This window comes from Aphanomyces astaci (assembly GCF_000520075.1).
Source record: "Aphanomyces astaci strain APO3 unplaced genomic scaffold supercont1.20, whole genome shotgun sequence".
Classification (NCBI taxonomy): domain Eukaryota; phylum Oomycota; class Saprolegniomycetes; order Saprolegniales; family Verrucalvaceae; genus Aphanomyces; species Aphanomyces astaci.
This window is the reverse complement of record NW_009798283.1, coordinates 595,015-617,119: the sequence shown is the minus strand read 5'-3', so window position 1 is coordinate 617,119 and position 22,105 is coordinate 595,015. Positions and strand designations below refer to the sequence as shown.

At 44.6% G+C, this 22,105-nt stretch overlaps 4 protein-coding genes across 6 annotated transcripts; 3 read left to right on the top strand and 1 right to left on the bottom strand.

Annotated features, from left to right (window-relative positions):
• Positions 1–339: 339 nt before the first annotated feature.
• Positions 340–3,024, top strand: H257_08845 (hypothetical protein). The gene is made up of 6 exons (XM_009834913.1): positions 340–761; positions 846–1,600; positions 1,675–1,801; positions 1,872–1,983; positions 2,035–2,255; positions 2,376–3,024. Exons 1-6 carry the CDS (start codon positions 518–520, stop codon positions 2,939–2,941), a joined length of 2,025 nt encoding a protein of 674 aa, XP_009833215.1. The 5' UTR covers positions 340–517; the 3' UTR covers positions 2,942–3,024.
• A 243-nt stretch (positions 3,025–3,267) lies between these two features.
• Positions 3,268–5,413, top strand: H257_08844 (hypothetical protein). 3 transcript variants are annotated; one of them, XM_009834910.1, is made up of 6 exons: positions 3,268–3,522; positions 3,599–3,689; positions 3,755–4,606; positions 4,713–4,789; positions 4,897–5,050; positions 5,113–5,413. In XM_009834910.1, exons 1-6 carry the CDS (start codon positions 3,278–3,280, stop codon positions 5,275–5,277), a joined length of 1,584 nt encoding a protein of 527 aa, XP_009833212.1. In that variant the 5' UTR covers positions 3,268–3,277; the 3' UTR covers positions 5,278–5,413. The 3 variants fall into 3 exon arrangements, with proteins under 3 accessions (XP_009833212.1, XP_009833213.1, XP_009833214.1); XM_009834911.1 differs by having other exon boundaries at positions 4,713–5,050; XM_009834912.1 differs by having other exon boundaries at positions 3,599–4,606.
• Positions 5,414–10,494: 5,081 nt separating this feature from the next.
• On the top strand, positions 10,495–11,229 carry H257_08843 (hypothetical protein; the record flags this gene model as incomplete). The annotated part of the gene is made up of 1 exon (XM_009834909.1): positions 10,495–11,229. One exon carries the CDS (start codon positions 10,495–10,497, stop codon positions 11,212–11,214), a length of 720 nt encoding a protein of 239 aa, XP_009833211.1. The 3' UTR covers positions 11,215–11,229.
• Positions 11,230–14,001: 2,772 nt separating this feature from the next.
• On the bottom strand, positions 14,002–19,865 carry H257_08842 (hypothetical protein). The gene is made up of 15 exons (XM_009834908.1): positions 19,836–19,865; positions 19,286–19,782; positions 18,674–18,761; positions 18,466–18,579; positions 17,940–18,128; positions 17,611–17,676; positions 17,112–17,205; positions 16,466–16,636; positions 16,271–16,387; positions 15,208–15,367; positions 14,939–15,155; positions 14,758–14,857; positions 14,534–14,643; positions 14,270–14,428; positions 14,002–14,189 (listed from the first exon to the last, which is right to left on the bottom strand). Exons 1-15 carry the CDS (start codon positions 19,848–19,850, stop codon positions 14,082–14,084), a joined length of 2,205 nt encoding a protein of 734 aa, XP_009833210.1. The 5' UTR covers positions 19,851–19,865; the 3' UTR covers positions 14,002–14,081.
• Between the last annotated feature and the right edge of the window lie 2,240 nt (positions 19,866–22,105).

Here is a 22,105-nt window from a genome sequence, read left to right as displayed (position 1 = left end):
CAGGCATGGTCAGAGTGTTTTCGTTCGTTTCTGTCTACATGATGGTTTGCGAAGTACTCCCATTGCTAGCAACGGAATAACGCGTTCACTTTGGTGCTATGCAACTGGAGGATTGCTGCCAAGAGCGGAATGGTTTGACTCGAGTTGCGCATTGCCCAATGGGTATATTGTATTGAAATCGCGTTACACGAGCATTCTAGGGTTCGACAGCGGTTACCGAGCATTATTCCTGTGGACAGATTTGATCTTGTTGGATAACATCTAACGTTAAGCATGCGCATCCTCATGTCAAAAATGAGGTGCCTCGTATTTGTTTGAAACCGCCGTGTGGTGTGAAACCGATTTGTGAGTCGGTGACGCCACTCGAAAGAGATCTTGCACGAGAGCCCCATCGTTCGTCCGTTTTCATACGTGGCAATCCATCCACCCATGCTGCAGCTCCAAGACTACTAGTCGAACTTGATCGCCATTTGCGATTTTCACCGCAATCGTCGACACACTTGACCAGAACACAAACATGCGCGTGATCGTGACAGCAGCAGCCGTTTTGGTGGCCGTAGTGCAGGCAGCCCACACATCCACGTCGATCCTCGTGGGGGCCAAGGCGTCCGCAACCGGAGCTCCTTTGACGGCGCATTCATTGGACTGCCCCGACTGCGACTTTCGCCTCGTCAAGGTGCCTGCGGTGCAGTACACGGAAAGCACGAGCTCCGACTTGACGCGCAATGTGTTTTTGACGTCGTCTCAGTATCCCCGTCACGGTATATACATTGCCCCCCCCCCTTATCCACATTTTATGATGAAGGCACAACTCATACTGTATATGGCTCCTGGCGTTGCCCTAGTTGGGAATGACCGAGGGCCAGCATATTCGGTGGACAACCTCAAACAACCTGGCGAGTTCTTCAACTGGACGGATTCCCCCGCGATCGCGCAAATCCCTCAAATCCGAGAAACATACGCGTACCTGGATGGGGTCGTGGGCATTGTGAACGAACTACAGCTATCGTTTGGCCACAGCAGCTGCGGCGCCAAGCTGGCGGCCCGCCCCGTATCGCAAGGCGGGAACGCTGCGTTTGACATTGCCGAGCTCACGCGGGTGGCTCTTGAGCGCACGGCTACTGCGCGGGACGCCATTGCATTGATGGGCAAACTCGCGGAAACGTATGGGTTCTACGGGTCGTCGTGGGGCGGGGACGACATCTACTCGGGCGAAGCGCTGACCGTGGCAGATGAAACCGAAGGCTGGATCTTCCACATTCTGCCAGACGACTCGGGGGCGTCAGCGGTATGGGCGGCGCAGCGCGTGCCCGACACGGATGTGGCGGTGGTCGCCAACCAGTTTGTGATCCACCAAGTGAACGTCACCGACTCGGACTGGTACATGGCGTCTAGTAACGTGCATGACGTGGCATCGCGAAACGGCTTGTGGGACGAAACCGCCGACACGTTTGACTTTGCAGTGGTCTACGGCCACTTGCCAGAGTCCACCGTGGGTTCGACCCGTCGCATGTGGCGCGTATTTTCCCTCGCCAACCCGACGCTCGAGCTGTCGCCTGTGGCCGACCCCTACGCCATCACGTATCCGTTTTCGGTTCCGGTAGGTTTGGATAGAGTGTATGTGGGGGGATGTGTCAGAGTACTGTATCATGGCTAACAGTATGTATTCCATAGGTGGAAGCCGAGGTGACGTTGGCTGCCATGGATTTAATCCGGTTCCAGCGCGACCATTACGAAAACACCGAGTTTGACTTGACTGTGGGCGTGGCCGCTGGACCGTATGGCAGTCCCGATCGATTCGGTAGTTATGAAACGTTGTCGCATGCCTCGTGATATATATCATCCATTTTTTTAAATTGGATGGCTCGTAGCGGTGGACAGCGAAACTGCTCTGAATGGACGCTTTGAAACGCCGATTGGCGGTTCCACGTATTCGTATGTGGTCACGTTGGACCCGACGTCGGCTTTCAACTCGTTGCTATGGTATGTTCGAATCTGTTGCATACGCACGTTGCTGACATAACTGGGCCGTAGGTTTGCCCCACATGCCCCGTCGGCATCCACGTATATCCCAGTGTTCGTCAAAGCGACGGTCGTCCCCGCTGTGATCGGCACCGGGTCGTTGCGCGAGTTTGACATTACGTCAGCGTACTGGTTAAACTCGTTGCTAAGCAACTACGTGGGCCGGTGGTTTGAACACGTGTATCCTGTCGTGGCAGAAGCCAGGGCGCTGGCCGAGTACACGGCCGACACTGGTAACATGCAACTTCAACTTGACTAGATGACGTGGCACGCTCAGATTGAGTCGTCCTGTCTTTTTAATCTTTTTTTTGTACATGTTATGTTCAAATTTTGACATTTTCGACGGAATTTAGCCCAAACTTCGGTTCAAGTCGCGGTGCAAGAAGTCAAGGACAAAGTAGGCGATGCCGCCGCCATTGATGTCTTGACCAAGACGACCGAGAGCTTCGCCAACGATGCACAGGCAGCGACGATGAACTTGCTGTCGGACGTGATCACGCGCTTCCACGACGGATTCCTCGTGTCGGGGTTCGAAAATGAAGTCCTCGAGGTGCAACCCATGAGCTACCCCGAATGGTACTTGGACTCGGTGGGGTACTACCCCGAAGCCGCTGACGCGACGACAGAAGTCTCTACTGACGATACCGAAGAGCCCACTACGACTATCCCCGCCGCCATTGCCAAAGTGGTGGGACCTATCGTCACGGCCGGCTCCACCGCAGCCAAGGCCACATCCACGAATATGACGACGGGAACAAGCTCAGACTGCCCTGACATCTCGTCGACCAAGAACAATACGTGGGGCGCGGTTGTGATCATCGGCTTTGCGGCCATGCTCGTGGCTACTACGGCGCTTGGGTACATCTTCGGCAAACGCCAGGCGTTGACTCGAACCCGCGGGTATGCCTACATTCAATAAGCAATCGGTTGGGAAGTAGACGCGTAGAAGACGTTTATAATGTATTTCAAACGCGTTTAAAATAAGAGTATTTTATGTACCACTGTAATGCATTCGATGGCTTCAACTAATACTACCGAAGACTTACGCTCCAAGTGGGGCGTGAACACGTGGCCGACTCTCACAGGAACATGCCATCAGTGTCCATGCTTTGAATAGCATGTACTACCAGTGGTGGACAGTGTTGGAGTAAGTTACTAGCAGGACGACTGAAGGGCGTTTATAACACTGTTAGTAAACAAAACAAAACAATTTAAAACAGCCCCTGTATGTTCAACAAGTGTGCAATTTTCTCGAATGGCATTCATGGAGCACACTCGCAGTAGCAGCGGCGCGTACGATGTGTCCGACTCGGGTAGTCATGCGACTGCCAGAGACGCATTCGTGATCATGTCGACACTTTTGACGGCGTCGGTGCCGCGTGCGTACTTGGAGTTGTGCTCGCAGATCCTCCAGGAACGGCACATGCGTGATGTGTTCGAGGAGCGGTCTGTGCAGCTACGATGTGGGTGGCCGCTGTGTCGCGAGTCCATTGCGAATCGGTACGTGATGCTTTTGTCCCAAGCATCCTTCAACGCTTTCTCTGTCCATGCTGCTTTTCACACGTGACCATGTCAGGCGACCTCAAAAGTATCGCGTGTCTCTCGCCAAGCAGCAGGTGTACAACGCGCGAGAGGAACAGCAGTTCTGTGGCGACGCTTGTCTCCAGGTGGGGGGTTCGTCTTCTTCCTACAACCTCCTCTGAACTTCGGGTTCATCGTCATCATCATCTAGGACGCCCGGAAGTACGTCGCGTCGCTTCCGATCAAGCCGCCGCAAATGCTGCCGTCGCTCACACAGGTCTTTGGCACGTCCAAGCCCCACCCAAAGGACTACGACGAGTCGCGACCCGCAGCTTCGTCGCTAGGCGTTCCGCTACCGAAGCACCCTATCCTCGGTCCATCCTCGGCCTCTCGGCGTGCCACGTCAGCCGGGCCTAAGGTCGTATGGGCCAAACAAGCTGGCATGGGCGTGATTGAAAGAGACGTCCAGATCGTTGAACACGTGGCGCCACCACGGCCGTCCACTGACTTTAGCACTGCCAACGCCGTGCTCATCGAAGGCTACGTGTTTCCCGCGCACAAGGGGAACCGCGCGTCCAAACTCGCCAAACGTTTGGCGGCGGCTAGTAGTACTAGTACTAGTACTACTACTCCGGACCCCCTGGACGAGGAGGAAGTGTTTACATCCGACGATGACGACACCAGCAGCGGCGGCGACTCGTCCGCCGCGGAAGAGTCGAGTGAAGACAGCGAAGGCAATGTCGACACATTCAGCGCCGCCGACTTGTCACCGTTTGCATCGTTGTGGTGGAAAGTGAGCGAGATGGTGACCCCTGCCACCATCCAATTGGTGGCGCGATTTAACGGCCAATCAAACGTCGAATACGTGGCAGCCCCTGTGACATCGTCCACGGATCTGGACAACCGGCGGCTGTTGTTTGGGACGTTTTGTACACGCCAGCTGCCGTTCGTAGTCCAAGCTTGTCACGCCTTGAGGAGCGACCGCGGCGTTCAGATGAACATGAGCGACGTGGTTCAAACATTACATCTGCGACAACCTATAGAAGGCACACGGGTGTGCGAGGTTCGTGAAAAATGGATTTTTATTGATTTCATTTATCTGGAACGATAGATGAATGAATTATAGATTCTTCAAGACGTGTTGTAAACATGGATATGTTAATATGTAGTGGAACGCCATGTGTTTGCTGCTGCTGCTCGTGGTGCATGGACGGACGCCTACGACGTGGCACAACGCCATTGCTCCGTACGTGTGCTTTGTCTGTTGTTGTACGAGACTTTTTGTATCTGTTTTTATCGATATATATATATATTTGATTTTTTTCGTGGAAACGGATCGTATGTACTATATAGGACGTCATTGAAACACTTGACGGGGCTCGAAGTCTGTGAAATGGACCAACTCATTGGAGTGTTTTGCGAAACCATGCACGCATACGTGTTGGCTGATCAACTGGATGGCCCCGCGGCGTCGACCAAGGCTATTCCGTCGGCTACAACTGCCGCGGTAATGAGCTAATAGTTTGAGCAAGTAATAGTTGGACCTAATAGTTGGTGCTAATATTTTAGGCGGCGGGAAGAACGCAGTGCCGCAAGTGCCGCCATCGGACCTGCCAATGCAAGGCGAAAGCAGGCGACGCTAACCGAAGCGAGTTTTCCGACGCGGAGATCGCTGCTATGATGAAGGAGTCACTCAAGATCCAGGAAATGGCGGAATTTGGGGCGCTGGATTAACATAAGGATACTGTAGACATATGAAGGGCGCTTGTCAACCCCGCTGAACGATTGGCTCTGAATAGATGTGGATATGATCGCCGATTGGCTATTCAGGAAATACTTGTCACTGATTGGATCAAATGATTCCCCCTAGCCACTCAAATGTCGCGCGGTTCCTTTGAAAATTTGGGGTAAATAAAACCACATAGGGTGAGTCTGGATGTCAAAGAAAACGCCAAAATCTTGGATATTTTGGCAATTTCTAAGAAATCGGCAAAAAATAAAAAAATATCTGTCTGGATCCAAAATTTGGAGAATTCAATATTTTTCCAATTATTCCTTTTTTCGCCAAAAAATACAATAAGGCTCAAGGGACTATTTTCTGAAAATTGGAACTGAGAATCGTCAAGTTTCTTTTGAAATCAGTTTGATCCAGACAGTAAAAAATAGGTGACAAGCAAATTCTTCGAATTACTTTGAACAAAATTTTCTAAATACGAGTACTACGGAGTAATTGGGCAAAAAATGGGGTGTGATGCTGACCCACTCATAACATTACTACGTAGTTTTATAAATTACCAGTAATGAAAAGCACCTGTTCCATATTTGCCAAGCAATTTTACATGTTAACCCGAATGGACGGGAGCATTTTATATAAAAGGACCTTTTAAACATTTTTTATTCATATCAATATCATGTCGTACTACGAATTATATATATGGATTTCAAATATCCGTGATAACGTAAACGGTCAATTATTGCCCTCATTTCGACCCGTGGGCTACTATATTGGCCATATCTCGTGACGAAATGAAAATTCAAAAATCTGAAACCGATTATACAGTTGTAGGGGAAACAATGCTCTATCCATAAACTCGAATTGATCGGAATTTGGAGTATTTTTAGCGAAGTTATGTTTCCAACAAACTCAAAAGTTTTGAAATTCACCGGACCAGTCGTTTGCCCTTTTTACATTTGAGTGTTGAATTTAGAGTTGGGAAACAGTTGGACACGCATTTTTAAAGCTAATCATTCTCAAGCATCTTTTTCTTCGCATGTATTTAATTAAATAAATGGATGATGAAAAATGAAAGAGGGCAACAATTGGTCCGGGGGCAATAATTGGCCGTTTACGTTTGTTATCGTGCGTCATTCCAACATAATATACTTCAGACACGACACAAAACCGACAATTTTGACTTCAACCATTGGATAACCGACAAGAGAGATCGATTTGATTCGTCGACGGATATTATCGTGGTATCATTGGACGAGGATCTTGTCGCAGGAGCAACATTTCATTAACTGTAACATTTATTAATAACATGTACACGATTTCATTCACTGCACTTCGATACACTCGAAAAATCCCTAGATACGTCACATTGTATTGAAATCGAAGAGACATCCACCAATGCAAGCTCAGTGGCTTTTACTTTTAACCAATCAGATAGTGTCGGATATATTTGTCGCAGTGGCCATTTTATCTATACACTAATAATACGTATTTAGGTCATATCCTAATTAGTAGAGACGAGAGTAAATTTGGATAATGCTAGGTATTGCATACTAGTACAGGCCTCGTCCGGGTGCGGCATGGCCTACGGCCTACCTGCCGCTGCCCGACAAGAAGAAAAGATAGATCTTTCGTTGAAGTGAGAAGCTTAGATCCGCGCTCTCGTACGGCCGCGCTTGCGCAGACGACGCCCTCCCGGGCGGTCAGGGCCAACGTACAGTAAGGCCTGGTTACTACTTTAGGTTTCATCCAACAACTTCATTCCATTTCATCCCATGTCATCCACGCTTTGATTCAACGATTATATTATATTACCCACAGGGATAGTATCCAGGGATGGTATAATATTAACAGTATTAATAAATGCTGTCCCGTAGGTCTTGAGTCTATTGCGACTCCTGTAATAACTGATAATTTTCATGTAATAACTGATACCTAGTACTACTAGGTATACTGTACTCGAGTAGTATTTAGCGTTCCTTGTGAATACTGTATGGTATACTTCAAATTTGTATGACGCAATGGATTAACAGAATTTTGAGAACTTGTCTCTGCTTGTGAATACCACCTGTCGCAATACATATACACTATACGGTAAGTCTCACCCTGGGGTTGGTTGTGTGCGTCAACACCGCAATCAAGAAAAAAGAATATGACACCCACTGCGGTACTAGTAGGTTTAATAGCCTTTCAAAATAAAAAGTACCCTTGACAACGAGGAAATCAATTGCACACAACATACTACTCAGTGTGCTTTAATATAATGTACATTTGTCTCAGATGGCTGTGTTTTAATATAATGTACATGTGGTTTGACCAATGAACAAATATATTCAGCCAATCAAAGCAAAAACAGGTCTTTCATCAAAATGCATCGATATAATTGGTGTATATCTACCAATCAAAAGCTGTAGAAGACACACTGCATTCATTTAATTGGCGGAAAAATCTGCTGAGTGGGTGTGACTATTTTAGTGGTTGTTATTCTGTCATTTATGATCGAATCGCTTTATTAAAAGGAGGATCAGAACGAGCGCCAGCTTTCGGCAGCCAATCGAAATTCGCAATTTGGCCCAAGGGTCGCCGTGATAGGCCAAATTTTGTCAAATGTACTTCGAAGTACACTATAATAAAGCACTGTGTATTCGTCAAGTCAGCGACATCCACATCATCACATTGAATTTCTCGCAACACTCTAACACCCACAACGTCGTAGACGAGGACTGGTTAAAAATCATATGCGGTCGTGTTATTCGTAGCTTATGCGAAGTCTCTACCGTTGCCACGTATGTTCAGGGTATGTATGTATCCAGAATAATTCCCTGAGAGCAAAAGTTCCACTCTTCTTACGCAATCATTTCTCGTCAGAAGAACGGAACCCCCGGACCTATAGTGTTGCCATTCCCGGGGTGCATCACTAACGGTTAGCTATCGCTAACCACTGAAATGCACTTAGCCCCTAGCTGGAATGTACTACAGTGTACTAGTTGTGTGGTTTTGGTTCATTCTGCATTTGCTATCATCTAATATGAACATGTGAAATGATAGCGTAAGCAACGCGTGGACCTGTTGCTCTCAGGGAATTAATGTATGTATCCACTTTGGCTTGCCGTTTCAGTGTATTAGCTACTTGCGACAGAGTACTGTAGAAGTAAACAAGAACGATTCCATTGCTGTAGCGCTGCCGTCGTTGCTGGTACTTCGAAAGCAATTTGCTCGCCTAACGTCGCCCGCCTGAAGCTGCCCCCAGAGAGGCTACTGTACTGTTTACCGTACCGGTAGTACATCCATTTTCAAGACTACGAAAGTTCAGACTCGCGAAATCGATTGTTCGGCAGTTAAAGTTCCCGAGTTACTCTCTACGGACAGATCAATAACAGTACTACCAGGCGGCATCGTGGCGTCTTTTTGCGATCAGACATACTACGTAGTACTAGTATCAAGGAAAACGATATGTTGACATGGTAATCGAGAGTTAGCTTACAGTATCCTGCCACCGAAACACAAGCCCGATGGGATGTCCACTTACCGGTAAACAGCACGAAAGTATGTCGTAACGTTAGGAATTTTCTCGCTGAACTACTATAGCAGCTACTAGTACGCGGTAGTTATAACGTTAGAAGTCTTTGTTTCACGACTAATTCCCCCACAACAGGGGTGTACTATAACCCCTGCTGGATGCTCAAAATACCTTTGTTGTGGAAGAATTCCTTATTGTTAGGTAAGTCGACGGCACATCCACACATGTACAAACCTGGGACTGCGTCCAACCCCCGGTGAGCATATTCTTCGATGTATAGTTTTATTCCCGGGGTTGAGTGCATAGTAGTACGTGGTAAGCTATCGTTAACCACTGGAGATAGATGCCTTAACCCCAAGCTGACATAATCCACATGACTGTACTTATTTGTGAAAAATAGAGCGTTTTGATTGGCTGATTGAGTTAATTCATACTTCCGTGACAACATTGGTTCTCCAGCAGGGTATATACCGGTACACCTGTTGTGGGGGGATTACTCTAGTAGTCTTACCAGGTTCTATTAACCCGCTCGGATCAATAGTAAATCCATTTTCAATCGCTATTAATAGTACTACGTAGTAGTACTGGGATTTGTACTACCACTAGTACTAGTAGTACAGTACGAAAGATTATCCAATCATTATCGAGCGATTCTACGTTGAATAGATATGCTTGATTAACATGTTGAGAACAAGCCAATCATATCAGTTCATCAGGTTATGATTCGAAGCTACTACTATTAATACTTGTAGTTGTAGTACTGTACTGTAGAAATTGTAAAGTCAAGACTAATTCACAGTGTCAATGATGGCCCCTAGGGTTTGATTTAAAGGGATTTGCCTGTTCAGTGAAGGAATTACACGACCCTGTGTATTGTCTTTCGCCCTGTCAATGATGCCATGGTATGCGACATGATCAAAAAGTTATAACTGACAGATTCGACCTGATTCAAGCCTTCACTATAAGCTCGTACATCGAGTCGGGAGGACAAGTGCAAATTGGACTACTGTACCGTAAACCCCACTTCATGAGGGCCAAACTCGACTCCATTCTAGCTTCACCAACAGTGCCGAGGGTGGTCTCATTTGGAGTTGATGGGCACACATAAGCAGCGTGAGGTGGCCCCACAGGGCGTGAGCCCGGAAACGCTTGTCTATTTCGACGGATGATGTCTAAGCAACAACCGCAGCTGCCCTGTGATGTCGTAATCAAAATGTATCCACGTTAAATGTTACTTCGGGTTGCACAGCTGTCACATGACTTGACTGCATCTTGCCCTCATATTTATTCATATGACGCGTGTGCAAGCCAAACGGACCGACGTAACTAACAACTCTCCAAAGGATGATAGTTTCAATTTCCATCCTAGTATTATTTAAATGATTGATAGCTACAACGGACAGTTAGCTAGAACATACCGGTAGTCTTGAGCTGACTGACCTGTGGACGGAAAATAGCCACGATGATATTCGCATCAAAACGAACGCGTAGATTCTTTGGACGGATGGCCCATAGCAACCAACTCATCTTTCCAACGCTTGTGTATTATTTCGTGTTATGGTCATATTAAATAACACACGACATGCAACTCTCGGGCAAGGTGTTTATTATTGGGAGCTGGACGTCGCGTCATGTTGTCAAGCATCCATATGTATGCCACCCTCAGCTGGCAGCACTTCCTCCGCAGCAACATACTGTGATGGTGCTGGGATATGTCGGGTCGATCAGTTTTCGATTTTCCATGCAGTCCACAGTCCTTCCTGCCGCCATGTTGCCGTTCTTGACCTGTGAACCCATCCCGTTTCACTCCCTTCAACCTCCTCCAACGTCGTCGTATCCCAACATTGGCCACTACTTGAGCTGGTACTTGGATTTGGACGTCGAAACGGACTCGTCGTCAAGCAGCGCGAGCCTTCCATCGTCCCCGATGCCTAGTTTTCCGCCATCACCCATGCGGTGTGCAATGCCGAGCTGCCATCGGGAAGCCCAGCACAGCCAGTACTGCATCAGTCATGGCGGTGGCAAGTGCTGTCGTGTTGCGTTGTGCCCCAATGCCGCCCAATCCCAAGGGGTTTGCAAAGCCCACGGCGGGGGCGCCAGGTGTAAGTTCCAGCACTGCGACAAAAGTAGCCAAGGCGGCGGCCTCTGCCGAGCCCACGGCGGTGGCAAGCGATGCATCGAAGATGGATGCACCAAGGGCGTCCAGCGGGGCAACAAGTGCGCCACCCACGGCGGGTGTCGGAAGTGCACGATGCCAGGCTGCACCAAGACTGACCGCGGCGGGGGACTGTGTGAAACCCACAGACGAGACAAGATGTGCATGGTGCAGGGCTGCAAAAGATTGGCCAAGAACCAAGGCATGTGCACTCCGCATATTCGTCGATCCCACCACAAAGACGCGGCGACGGCTGGTGTGTGACGCCACGAAGAAGCAGATTAATTTAACTATATAGTAGTAGTATAACGTAATGTACAATCCACCCCACAACAGGCTTGAAACATACTTACCGTCTTGCGTAATACCAGTCGGACACTGATCTGCTTTTATCCGAATCCGGATAGACATAGAATACAATTGTCAGTTTGTTTTATCGAGGCCCGCGATACCGTATGTTTATCGAGTTATAAAGGTTATGAATATGTAGGATATCTTACCATTATAAAATGACTTTGACTAGTATAATGTATGGCAGGTATAATCTATTGTGAAGATATATATACCTCTGATAGTTTTTATCAAGTTATATAGGAGTCCGACTTGAATTGTATTGTACTACCTAGGGATGGATACTGTATCTTCAATGGTGCAGTTGGATGTAACACTACGTTGACAGGTTGACGTATACCGTACTGTACAGAAGTAGTCAATCAATCAGTTTCTACTGAACTGATTTTCTGCAAGTACTTGAGGAATGATTCCCTGAGACCACCAGTCCCACTGTTGTTACGTGATCATTTCCCTTCAAAAGAACCAGTAGCCCTGTAACCTCGGAACCTCCAGACCCCTTCCTTGTATTGCAATTCCCGGGATTAAGTTGAATTTCAAGTGATTAGCGATAAATTCACTTATTGTTAACCCCAAGTTGGTTTGATTTACACTAGATTTAACTACCATAAAAAGAACAAGTAAAAGGATTACGTAAGCAACACTGGATCTGTGCTCTCAGGGATTTAATTCTAGAGTGGTTGAGTACTTGAAATCGTGGTAGGGTGTACTATTAATAGTAGGTCCAATCAAATACTAGTACTTCGAAGTACTGTATCGTTGTATCCTTACGATGAATGAGTTGTGCGCAAAAGTCGTAACTTACATCGTACCCCAAGGATACCGGTACATTCGATTGGAAACGTTCCCAAGCTTTCCCCATTTTATGCAAACCAAGCCCGTAACATCACTCACAGTAAGTAGCGAACAAGTTACCTGAGAAAAGCCACTTCCATCCACCCAACACAATAAATACCCCAGGATACAAAGGCGAATATGTGAAGTAAACTAAATCTCATGATTGCAAGTGTCCATCCACTACCGAAACTGCACTCTCACCGGTATACGAACTTATTCATAGTACTACATAAGGTGCTTAATGCAATTTCCACCCAGCTTGTCGTACTTTTGAAGTCTCGTAACTCATCGCTCGTGTGTGTGATGCTGAAAAACGTACTTTCGCAAGGTCGTGAGGAGCTTAATAGTTTATGCGGGACCCATCGTTGCATCATTTTTCTGGACGAATTTTTCAATTCTGTAACTTTCCTGTAAACTCCGCCCAGACTTGAATAATGTATCACAGACAGATTTGACCACCGAAATTCTCAGAACCTCTTAATAGTAATTTTTATAAAGTGTACAAGGTATTCAATTTAGACGTCATTGTAATGATGAGATTACATGAGGTGTCAAAGAACGCAAATATTAAATGCTCAGGGCCATTCAGGCTGCCATAAAAAATGTCAGAAAACGCCTCTTTTTGCAACTTTTCAGAAATATTTTGCCAATTTTTCAAACCACCACTTGTGACATTATAGTTTTACTGTTTTCTGACAGAAAACAGTTTGAACTTCAACTGTCCCGTTTTTACCAACATGATATTATATCAATAGTTCTCATTCCGTCATGGCACCCAGAGGTCGCATCAGAACATTTTGAAAAGGGAATTCTCTGTCAGAATATTAATCGACATAAAATTTTCTGTGGCATCCAGACTCAGCCTAAGTACCTAATTTTGTCCAATTGTCTTCGTTTGACGATTGTGATTGGCTGCTAACTGGGCGGAAATTAATGAATCACCTTACTATTAGTAGTACCCTTGTACTACAATTATTAATAATCTACGTAACGATAGTAGTAATAGTATTATTATAGTACAGTACTCGACCCTCCTCCACACGTTAACTGAAAACTCCATTTTTACTCGAGCCCTGAAAAATGAGGCTCATGGGGAATAGTATCGTATTGAAATATGAATACGACTCTTCCATCAAGAATTGTCACATTTGAATCAATGACGTGAGAAAAAATCAAATTTTTATGAATGTACGATTCTGATTGGTGCAAATCGAAGATTTTGATTCAGCCTACATTTCTAGACTTTTTAACTGTAAATATTCAACATCGTTGAATAAGCATTTAAACAAGAAACCAATCTTTGAAAAAACTAATAAAACTGTTATTAGACTAACAGTAAAACCATATATTTTAAAAATATTTATAATATTTCTGTATTATAAAGATAATAAGTGAATTTTATAAATAGATAAATTTCCATAAGTTTTACCTGGATACACTTTTTTAGAAAAAAACTCGAGGTAGTCAAGTTATTTATGGAAAATATGCATTACTTTATTAATTTTGTAACCTTTATTAGGCGCTATTTTCGTCGTATAAACTTGCTGGTCCATTATGCAAAAGCTCCCTCACTGCTTACTTTATTACTTAGATCATTACTACTCCAAACGTTTTTAAAGGCAGCAGAAAGGAATATTGGCTAGATACAGTATCGTTATGATCAATTAATGCGTTTACAGTAAATTCCCTCGTGCACTGTACTTAGTTTTAATTTGTACAGGTACACCCTAAACCGTAACTAAAGACAACCCATGGAACTGTACACCCATGCTGGTAATTTTTTTTCTTGTAAGTGGAGATCAGGGCAAACGGCGGCGGCATTCAGTAATATCCTCCACCGTCCGTCCCGCCCACAATTCTCATCCGCAACGACAACAGCGCCAGCTTATATTTCCAAACTATTAATAGTACACTATAGTACTAGTAGTATTATATAGTAGTATTCACTCCAAGTCTGCAAATAAATCCGATTCGTCGTCTTGACCAGCATCAACCACCTCCGCCCCCCCCGTGGGTTCGTCCTTGACTTGGGCGTCCGGCAGCAAAAAGCTCTACAACATATATATATATATATATAGCCAGCCCCATGAGTATAATTTCGTATATTTTAATCCAGCTAAAAAAGTCATACCTCAGCCTCGCGGATACTCGTGTCACAGGAAGGATCGTCGCGGGTGCTCAATAATGTGACGTGGTGCTCCACCAGTAGCTGCCACACGGGGCCGTTCGACGGACCAAACTCGGCTTTGACACGGTGCAGAAACGCATTGAACAACGTCGTGCGGTGGATCTAATAGTAGTATATCACACATCTCATAGCACACATATACAATAGAGATTTTAGTATACATATATATATATATATATAAAGATACGAGACGAATTGTTTGTATACCTCGGGACTGCGACGACGAAAGTAGCGCAGACAATCGAGGCCTTTTGCGTGGTACCCACGAGCATCTTGTCGAAACAAACCCAAGATCTGCTCTTCCATACCCATCACCGCTATACATAATCCCCACCGAGAAGATTATTGATTATGACCACTTTTTCTAAATATATATATATATATATATATATATATTCCTAAACAATCCCAACACAAGACACTAGTCATACCAAGTTGCGCTTTGGCCAATTGATTCGTCGCCAACAACGCTTCAAAGTCGGAAATCGGATTCATCGATCCCACCGCCGTCACGTCTTCGCCCAACAAATCCTATCGAAAATAAATAATATATATACACCATCTCATATTCCCTTGTCAAACACATATATATATATATATATATATCCGTACATCCAAGTCCAACTCGCCGTCGTCGTTGTCGTCACCGCCCCCTCCATCTGCCACGGGCACGTCGGCCGGTTTCGTGTCGCCAATACTCACGTCACTCCAAAACGATTTTTTCTTGTGGTCCTTGGCTTTCGCCGCTTCTTTCAATTGAAACGCCTTGTCAAAGGCGTGGATCGCAGCCAACGCCGGCTCAAACAACGTCCGATCTTCGCGCAAGTGGCTACATAGCATAAACGATTCAATCGGTACATGCAAAACCAAGGGGTGGGTACCGCTCGACATGCGGCGGCAGCGGGGCCAGCGGCGCCGTCGGATCCATCGCCCGATGAGCAATGGTGTCGTACAGACGCTGGAGTGCCGGGTTGAATGCATGTGACGTGGACGCAGGACGACTCAGCATCTCCACCAACGTGTCGGCCGCCGCGAGTTGTGCTAATGACGAGATAATAATCATATCATTGATTGTGTGGTGTCAACTTAACATCCATTGTGGGGAATACAATAGGGTATCAAAATATATATATACAAATAGCGTAGACATTCGGTCGTATATATATATATATATATATATATATATATATTGTCAAATCGATTCGAAACTGGAGAATCGAATATGTCTTAGGAGAATCGATAAAAGAACCGCCTGAGCCAATCAAATCACGTCATATCGTATTTCTACCAATCCAAACGTTTGACCCCTCCGCATTGGGCAAAACCAATATATAATAATATTTGTATAATATACTGTGTACAAGCTTAAATAGGGTCAAAGAGATTCGAAAGCAATTTGGCGAAATGTCCAAATTTGGGTGAAATTCACAATATGTATGTCAATAGAAGAATATAGTTCACACATGTAGGTAGACAATTGGATTGTTTGTCTAAGAATAACAAACTCCAAATGCAGTGGGATTTTACACATAAAAATACAAAATAAAATATCCAAAACGTTCCAATGTGTTTTGTGTGTTGAATAATGAAAGTCGAAACAACATGATGTAAAAAATCAAGAGATAGGTAGTCATAAGTACATCAACCACCAACCCATTCATTCAATCAAATATATATATATTTGATTTATATATTTGTCAAATATATCGACCACGAATCCATTCCATCCATCAAATATATATATATTTGATTTAGATAGTTGTCAAATATATCGACCACGAATCCATTCAATCCATCAAATATATATATTTGTCAAATATATCTGTCTATTTGATTGATACACTATACACGAATATATATAAAAATATCATTGATCGATACGTATGATATATACAAAGATACATATATAGATTTGATGGATATAACATATACAAGTATCCGTACTTGCGGTAGGCTGAATCGTAGGGTTGGACGCGAGCGATGAAAACTCGTACGGACGCAAATCTTCTTCAAACGGCAACTGTTGCATCCACAGACAATGCAGCCGTGGCTCTTGAACATCTAGTCCAAACGTTGACGAAATTAACCCACAGTTTATATATAAATTGCGTAGATATAATATATTTATAAGGCCCCTACTTGGAAACAAAGCGACCACTTTGGGGGCGGCGTTGGCTACCCGAACAAAGCGCGCGAGGGCGAATTTGCCTTCGGCGTGCATGGCAGTGCTGAGCGCGTGGATGGCTTCTTGGGCTTTGGGCTTGGTAAAGTCACCAAACACTGCGTCCGTCCCCGTCATGCCCAGGCCATCTACACCATAGAATAAAGGTGTGGTTATTTCTCAAAAACTCAAGAATATATCATAGAACACTATATAATACAACACTATATAATACAACACTAACAACACTATATACTACAACACTATATACTACAACACTATTTAATACAACACTATCAAGGCAAACCCACACGTATTTCATATTCATATAGTAGGGAGTAACGTTGTAGACACATATATATATTGTGCTTTTCACCGAAACTGGCCAATGTGTGCAAATCGCCAACAAATATATATATCAAAGCAGTATGATTGGCTAAAACGACGAATGAATAGTCCCAAAGAACGTGGTTAATATCATATTTCGCATCAATCCGGCGATGGTTCATTTTTCGATATTTTGAATCAAGCATACACCATTTATAAACAAACACACATTCAACCACAGTTCGTAGTTGAACCATCGAGATGAGGTGGCAATAAAAGGGTGCTGCGGCGTCGTACGTTTCCACTGGGATTTGTCCACAAAACCCAGCACTTTCAATCCCCGCGTTGTCAGTAGTTTGAGTGCAGCTTGATCGGCAGTGGAGAAGGGAATCTACAATATAATACCCCGTTGGCATGATATACTACTACTACTACATGCCTTTACAATAGCCGACGAACAATACTAACTGTAAAAAAGAAACTGATTAGGACGAATATATTATTTCTTAAATAGATAAATATATATATATAACATGGAAGGACTATCGTGGATTCGGAATAAATATCCAGACCCCGTCGAATAAATCGAATATCTCGCCGCCAAAACGAATCACGACTCGACGCTATTGGCTTATCCAATTTTGAATGAAACTGATTGGCTCTTAAAAATCGACACGAATATTTAGCCAATCACAAGGACCAGCGAGATTCCGCATGGAATAATCGAAAATAACCACGCGAATTTACAGCGACTCTTACAATATATATATATATATATACTGTATATAGGTTGTACCATTTCCGAGCCATATTTATACGCTTTGATCCGGCGTTCCGGGGGCACTTCTTCGTCGGGGTGGTCCTATCACCCATTCACAAGTCAGTACATATATATATATATACTCATTTCAACATACAAACTTGAGTAGTTCTACTACTACTACTAGTAAAACATAACCAGATCAACATACAAAGTACGAAAACACGCGCGTGACGAACGACAAACACTAAATGCACCGTATAACAATTATGGAGCTAATCAGCGACAAGGAGTCCTACAAATGGACCAATGGGGTCGTCTGCTTCATTATTCCCTGTCGAAAATCGAATCAATTGACATCGTACCGGGGCAAACGACGTGCGCTCCATGCGGACTTTGCCGGGGGCGTCGTCCTCGGCGTACGTCGTGCTTTGTTTGGCGACTTGCGACTCTTTTTGCAGCGACGGGATCGTCGCCTCGAGCACCTTGGCAAACACGTACACGGGAATGGACATGGCGTCCCCAAACTCCAAATTTCCGCGCATTTTGGTCGTCTATATATTTGTGAATCGTACAGAAAAACGAATCGAATCGCGTTTGTGTGAACTGTGAATCGAAAAACACACAATATATTTATACATGTATGTGAGAAAAAATACCAGAAATAAATCATCGACCAGGGAACTGTGAAAACAAGATAACACGTATCATTGTATGATCTTGATTTATGTGGATAAGAAAGCAGCACACAATTCAATATAGACAGACGTCCATATTCATTCTTCCAAAAATGTAATATATATATATATATATATATATGCAAGTCAAAAAAGTTATCAATGTACGACGACTTTGAAATATACACAATAGAAAGAGATAGTTAAATCTCACCTGCAGCACGGGCTTGAGCTTGCTTTGAGCCAAGAAATCAATGCGTTTCGACACTGATTGGACTTCTCCGTGCACTTCCGTGGCAATAGATTGCAACATTTTTTCGTTTTCCTCCTAAATATTCAACAATTCTATCATATATATATATATATATATATATATAGAATTTCACATCGAATCGACGATGCCAGGGAGTCAATCGTCTTACTTTGATGGACGGAGCTGCCACATTTTCGCCCTTGACGTTGTCCATCCGTTCCAGTTTGGTATCTTGAGACAGCCCAAAGTCGATACCACTATGATACAAAAGTAAAGTAAAAAATATATATTCCAAATTCGTCTGATCTTTTTAAAGTACATGCTATGTCTAGCAGAAAAGGTCGATAAATTATTATAAACACAAAATATTATACAATAAAATAATATATTTTGTTATTATTTGCTATATTTTATGAATATATAATTTTAAAACCCAATACATGGCCAATTTGAACGACCTGAGTTAATATATCAAGAAACCCAAAGCATAATGTACGTTCGTGGGTAGCAACTACATATATAGCATGAATGTATACTACTGTACAGCTGTACAGTACTTACTTGTATTCATCATCGGGTAAGAACTAGATCCAGCAACCACACGAAGGATACCATATACCAAGTCCTTTATAAAGTATAAATAAACAGCAGTATCGTTATAACATGACAATACGTCATGACCCTTATGATTTTGCAAAACAACATGAAATGTGGCCGAAAAATCGATAAAAATACATTGTAACTTCGTGAAACCGGGTTGGCACACATGATCGGGACGCACATGATCTGAAGGTGCACGTCGAGGTTCTGGATCATGGTGCACACGACCTCCATGTCGGACGGGTTGTTGATGCGCGTGGCAGCGTCGGTGATGACAACCAGGCGCTTGTCGTACTTTTTGTTGTCGGTGCGACGGATCATCAGGTCGAGTGCGACGATAATGCCGTCGAGGACGTCCGCGGGGGTCTCGACCGACGCCGCTTCCATGGCGAGGACCTGCTTAGCGAGGTCGATAGTCACCGGCGCAACGGAGCTCACGACCGTCACGTGCTTGTAGCTGTTGTCGTCGTCCGCGTTCAACTGATTGTCGGTGCCTTCGGTACCGTACATGACGATCCCCACCTCGTCGTTCTTGCGAAACAACAGCTTTTGGTTCACGATGCCTTGGATCGCGCTCTTGGCGGCCTCGAAGCGACTGCCTACCTCCACTTTCCGGGTCACTTCCGCCAACGGACTGCGCATGGCGACGCTTGCGTCCAGCACAATCATGATCGCTTCCTACTCCACACACATGCATGAGGCATCGTCCACGAAGCACTCATGCTGACGACCTTGGTTCGAGACATGCTGCACGCTCCCAATTTGTTGAAATCCAACGAGATCCTGTCAAATCGGATGTTGACCTCATTCAATTCCAAAGGTCCCTTCATAAAATTAAAAAGTACTTCAACGTACTACGAACTTTTCACAAAATTTTCCGACTTCTATTTCAAATTCATTACTCAAAATTTCAGCAAATTGAAACGTAGAATCGACAGATCTCAATGTGGTGAAGAAATCTACGTCTCAGATTCAAGTTTGGTGATGAATTGGTCCAGAAATAGATATTTAACCTAGCGGTATTTTACATGGGCGCTTGGATATTTGGCCATAGGCCGCTGCGATGTATCTTGACTTTTGTATGTGACTCTTATCCGTATATATTATCCGGTGACATAAAACGCATGAAATCGGTATTTAACGTATTTGGGTTTAACTACATCAATTGAACGTTAAATAATAAAATCTCCACTCTTCGATTTGGCCAGTTGGACGGTTTTAGATGACGTGCACCATAACGTTATTAGAGTTTGGAAGTCTTCCATTTATTGTGCTTTGCACTTGTTTTGGCGTCGGTTTTACGTGGCTAAAAGAGTGATACATCTGCTGTAACTGTGTTACAAAGTTGAATAAATACCTGGTGTTTTAGCTAATTCACTGGGGTTTTATAAATACCTAATAACTCTGAGCAATAATAATCACATGTGATCCTGAAGTGACCAAAACACCATGGCTGTTATTCCATCGCGTAGTACGCGCTACCTGCATGTACTATGCGATGGAACAAGAAGATGGCGTGGTTTTCTACGATGTGGCACCATACGTACATCGCTGCACGGTAGAACACAGGCGCATGTCCTCGCTGTGTGTCATTTGTATTATCAAAAGTTGTTCATGATGGATGACCAGTGAATTGTGCAATTTGGTCCCGAGAATAGCAGATATAACTTCGATTTGCACTCTTCAAATGTGCAAAAGCGAGGGAATTGCATAAATCACCTCCCTAAATTTACATTCTGTAACGAAACGTGATCCTAATTCACTCTACGGATTATCTAAAACACTTACCACCCAGGTTTATGGTGTGAATAGCCAAAACGAGTGAAAAGCACAATAGGTATCATCCACAGGCAAATTTGTTCGAGAAAAATCACTGTCATAAAACCTCACATAGAACTGAAATTGCATTGTGACAATCTTGGAGTATGGACGACAGACAACGATGTGGTAGAGGACAACGAGTCCGAATCGTAAGACAGCATTAAGCTTTCAGCGGTGCACTGACGTCGAGCTTCTTAAGGAAGTCATTCATGTTCGGCCGTTTGAAGCGCCCCATGGCGAGGTCAATCTCCAACGCATCTATAGCCAAGCCATAACGGTCAACGGAGCACGAAAACGCTATGACGACTTAATGTCTGCGGAGTAAGTTGTCCTAGTAAGCTGTCCTAGTATATACCGTATAGTGTATATGCATTGCGACGGATTAATCCATTGCAACTCCTGTAATAACTAATACTTTTCTTGTAATAACTGATATTTACTTGTGAACATGTCGAATATACTTCAACTTTGTATGACGCAATGGATTAACAACATTTTGAGAACGAGTGTCGGCTCGTTGGGAAATATCACCTATCGCAATACATATACACAATACGGTAACTTTACTATTAAAATTAACAAAACCAGTGGCAGCTTAGCACGTTCCAGAACACGTGGAGAAAACATGGCCGGGGTCATTAATAGCAGCTTGAAAGTCAGTTGCTGAGTTGAAGTTGGCGGCATTGGCGTTTGAGCCAAGCAATTGGGCAAACGCTTGAGGTGACAACTCGTTGTAGCCTTGGCCCCCAGTGGTCCGCCAAGCATACGTAGCTATGACGGTGCGGCCATCGTAAGTGAAAGATGCGGTCTTGCCACAGTCGGCAGGGATATTCTCTCCCCCGATGTACAACCCACGGTTCAACGTGTCCTTGCTCAAGCTTGCATCGCAATCCGTGGTAGATGATGCAAACCAGTTCCAGCTCACTTTCTTGTCCACTCCAGGAGTTCCAGGTGATGGAGACAGCGTCGGTTGCTTAGTCGTGGAGGGGATGCTGGAAGGGGAACGCTTGGGGCTGGAGGTAGTCGAAGGCTTGGGGCTGGAGGTAGTCGAAGGATTGGGAGTGTTCGACGGCGATGGCGGCGGATTGCTGCCGCCAGCACCGCACCACTTGTACCAACCCGTGGAGTCACATTGCTCTTTGCTCCACCCAATGAAGCACACATTGCGGTCCGCGAAGTA

What these genes read in the sequence shown, in the direction of transcription:
- H257_08845 (XM_009834913.1), top strand. Translation starts at nt 518, where the DNA reads ATGCGCGTGATCGTGACAGCAGCAGCCGTTTTGGTGGCCGTAGTGCAG. An exon ending in GCTTTCAACTCGTTGCTATG is followed by an intron (nt 1,984 to 2,034) that starts GTATGTTCGAAT and finishes ACTGGGCCGTAG; the next exon opens with GTTTGCCCCACATGCCCCGT. An exon ending in CGAGTACACGGCCGACACTG is followed by an intron (nt 2,256 to 2,375) that starts GTAACATGCAAC and finishes GACGGAATTTAG; the next exon opens with CCCAAACTTCGGTTCAAGTC.
- H257_08844 (XM_009834910.1), top strand. Translation starts at nt 3,278, where the DNA reads ATGGCATTCATGGAGCACACTCGCAGTAGCAGCGGCGCGTACGATGTG. An exon ending in GTGGCGACGCTTGTCTCCAG is followed by an intron (nt 3,690 to 3,754) that starts GTGGGGGGTTCG and finishes ATCATCATCTAG; the next exon opens with GACGCCCGGAAGTACGTCGC. An exon ending in CGTCGGCTACAACTGCCGCG is followed by an intron (nt 5,051 to 5,112) that starts GTAATGAGCTAA and finishes CTAATATTTTAG; the next exon opens with GCGGCGGGAAGAACGCAGTG.
- H257_08842 (XM_009834908.1), bottom strand. An exon ending in ACGGCGAGTTGGACTTGGAT is followed by an intron (nt 14,858 to 14,938) that starts GTACGGATATAT and finishes TATTTTCGATAG; the next exon opens with GATTTGTTGGGCGAAGACGT. An exon ending in ATTGGCCAAAGCGCAACTTG is followed by an intron (nt 14,644 to 14,757) that starts GTATGACTAGTG and finishes GATTATGTATAG; the next exon opens with CGGTGATGGGTATGGAAGAG.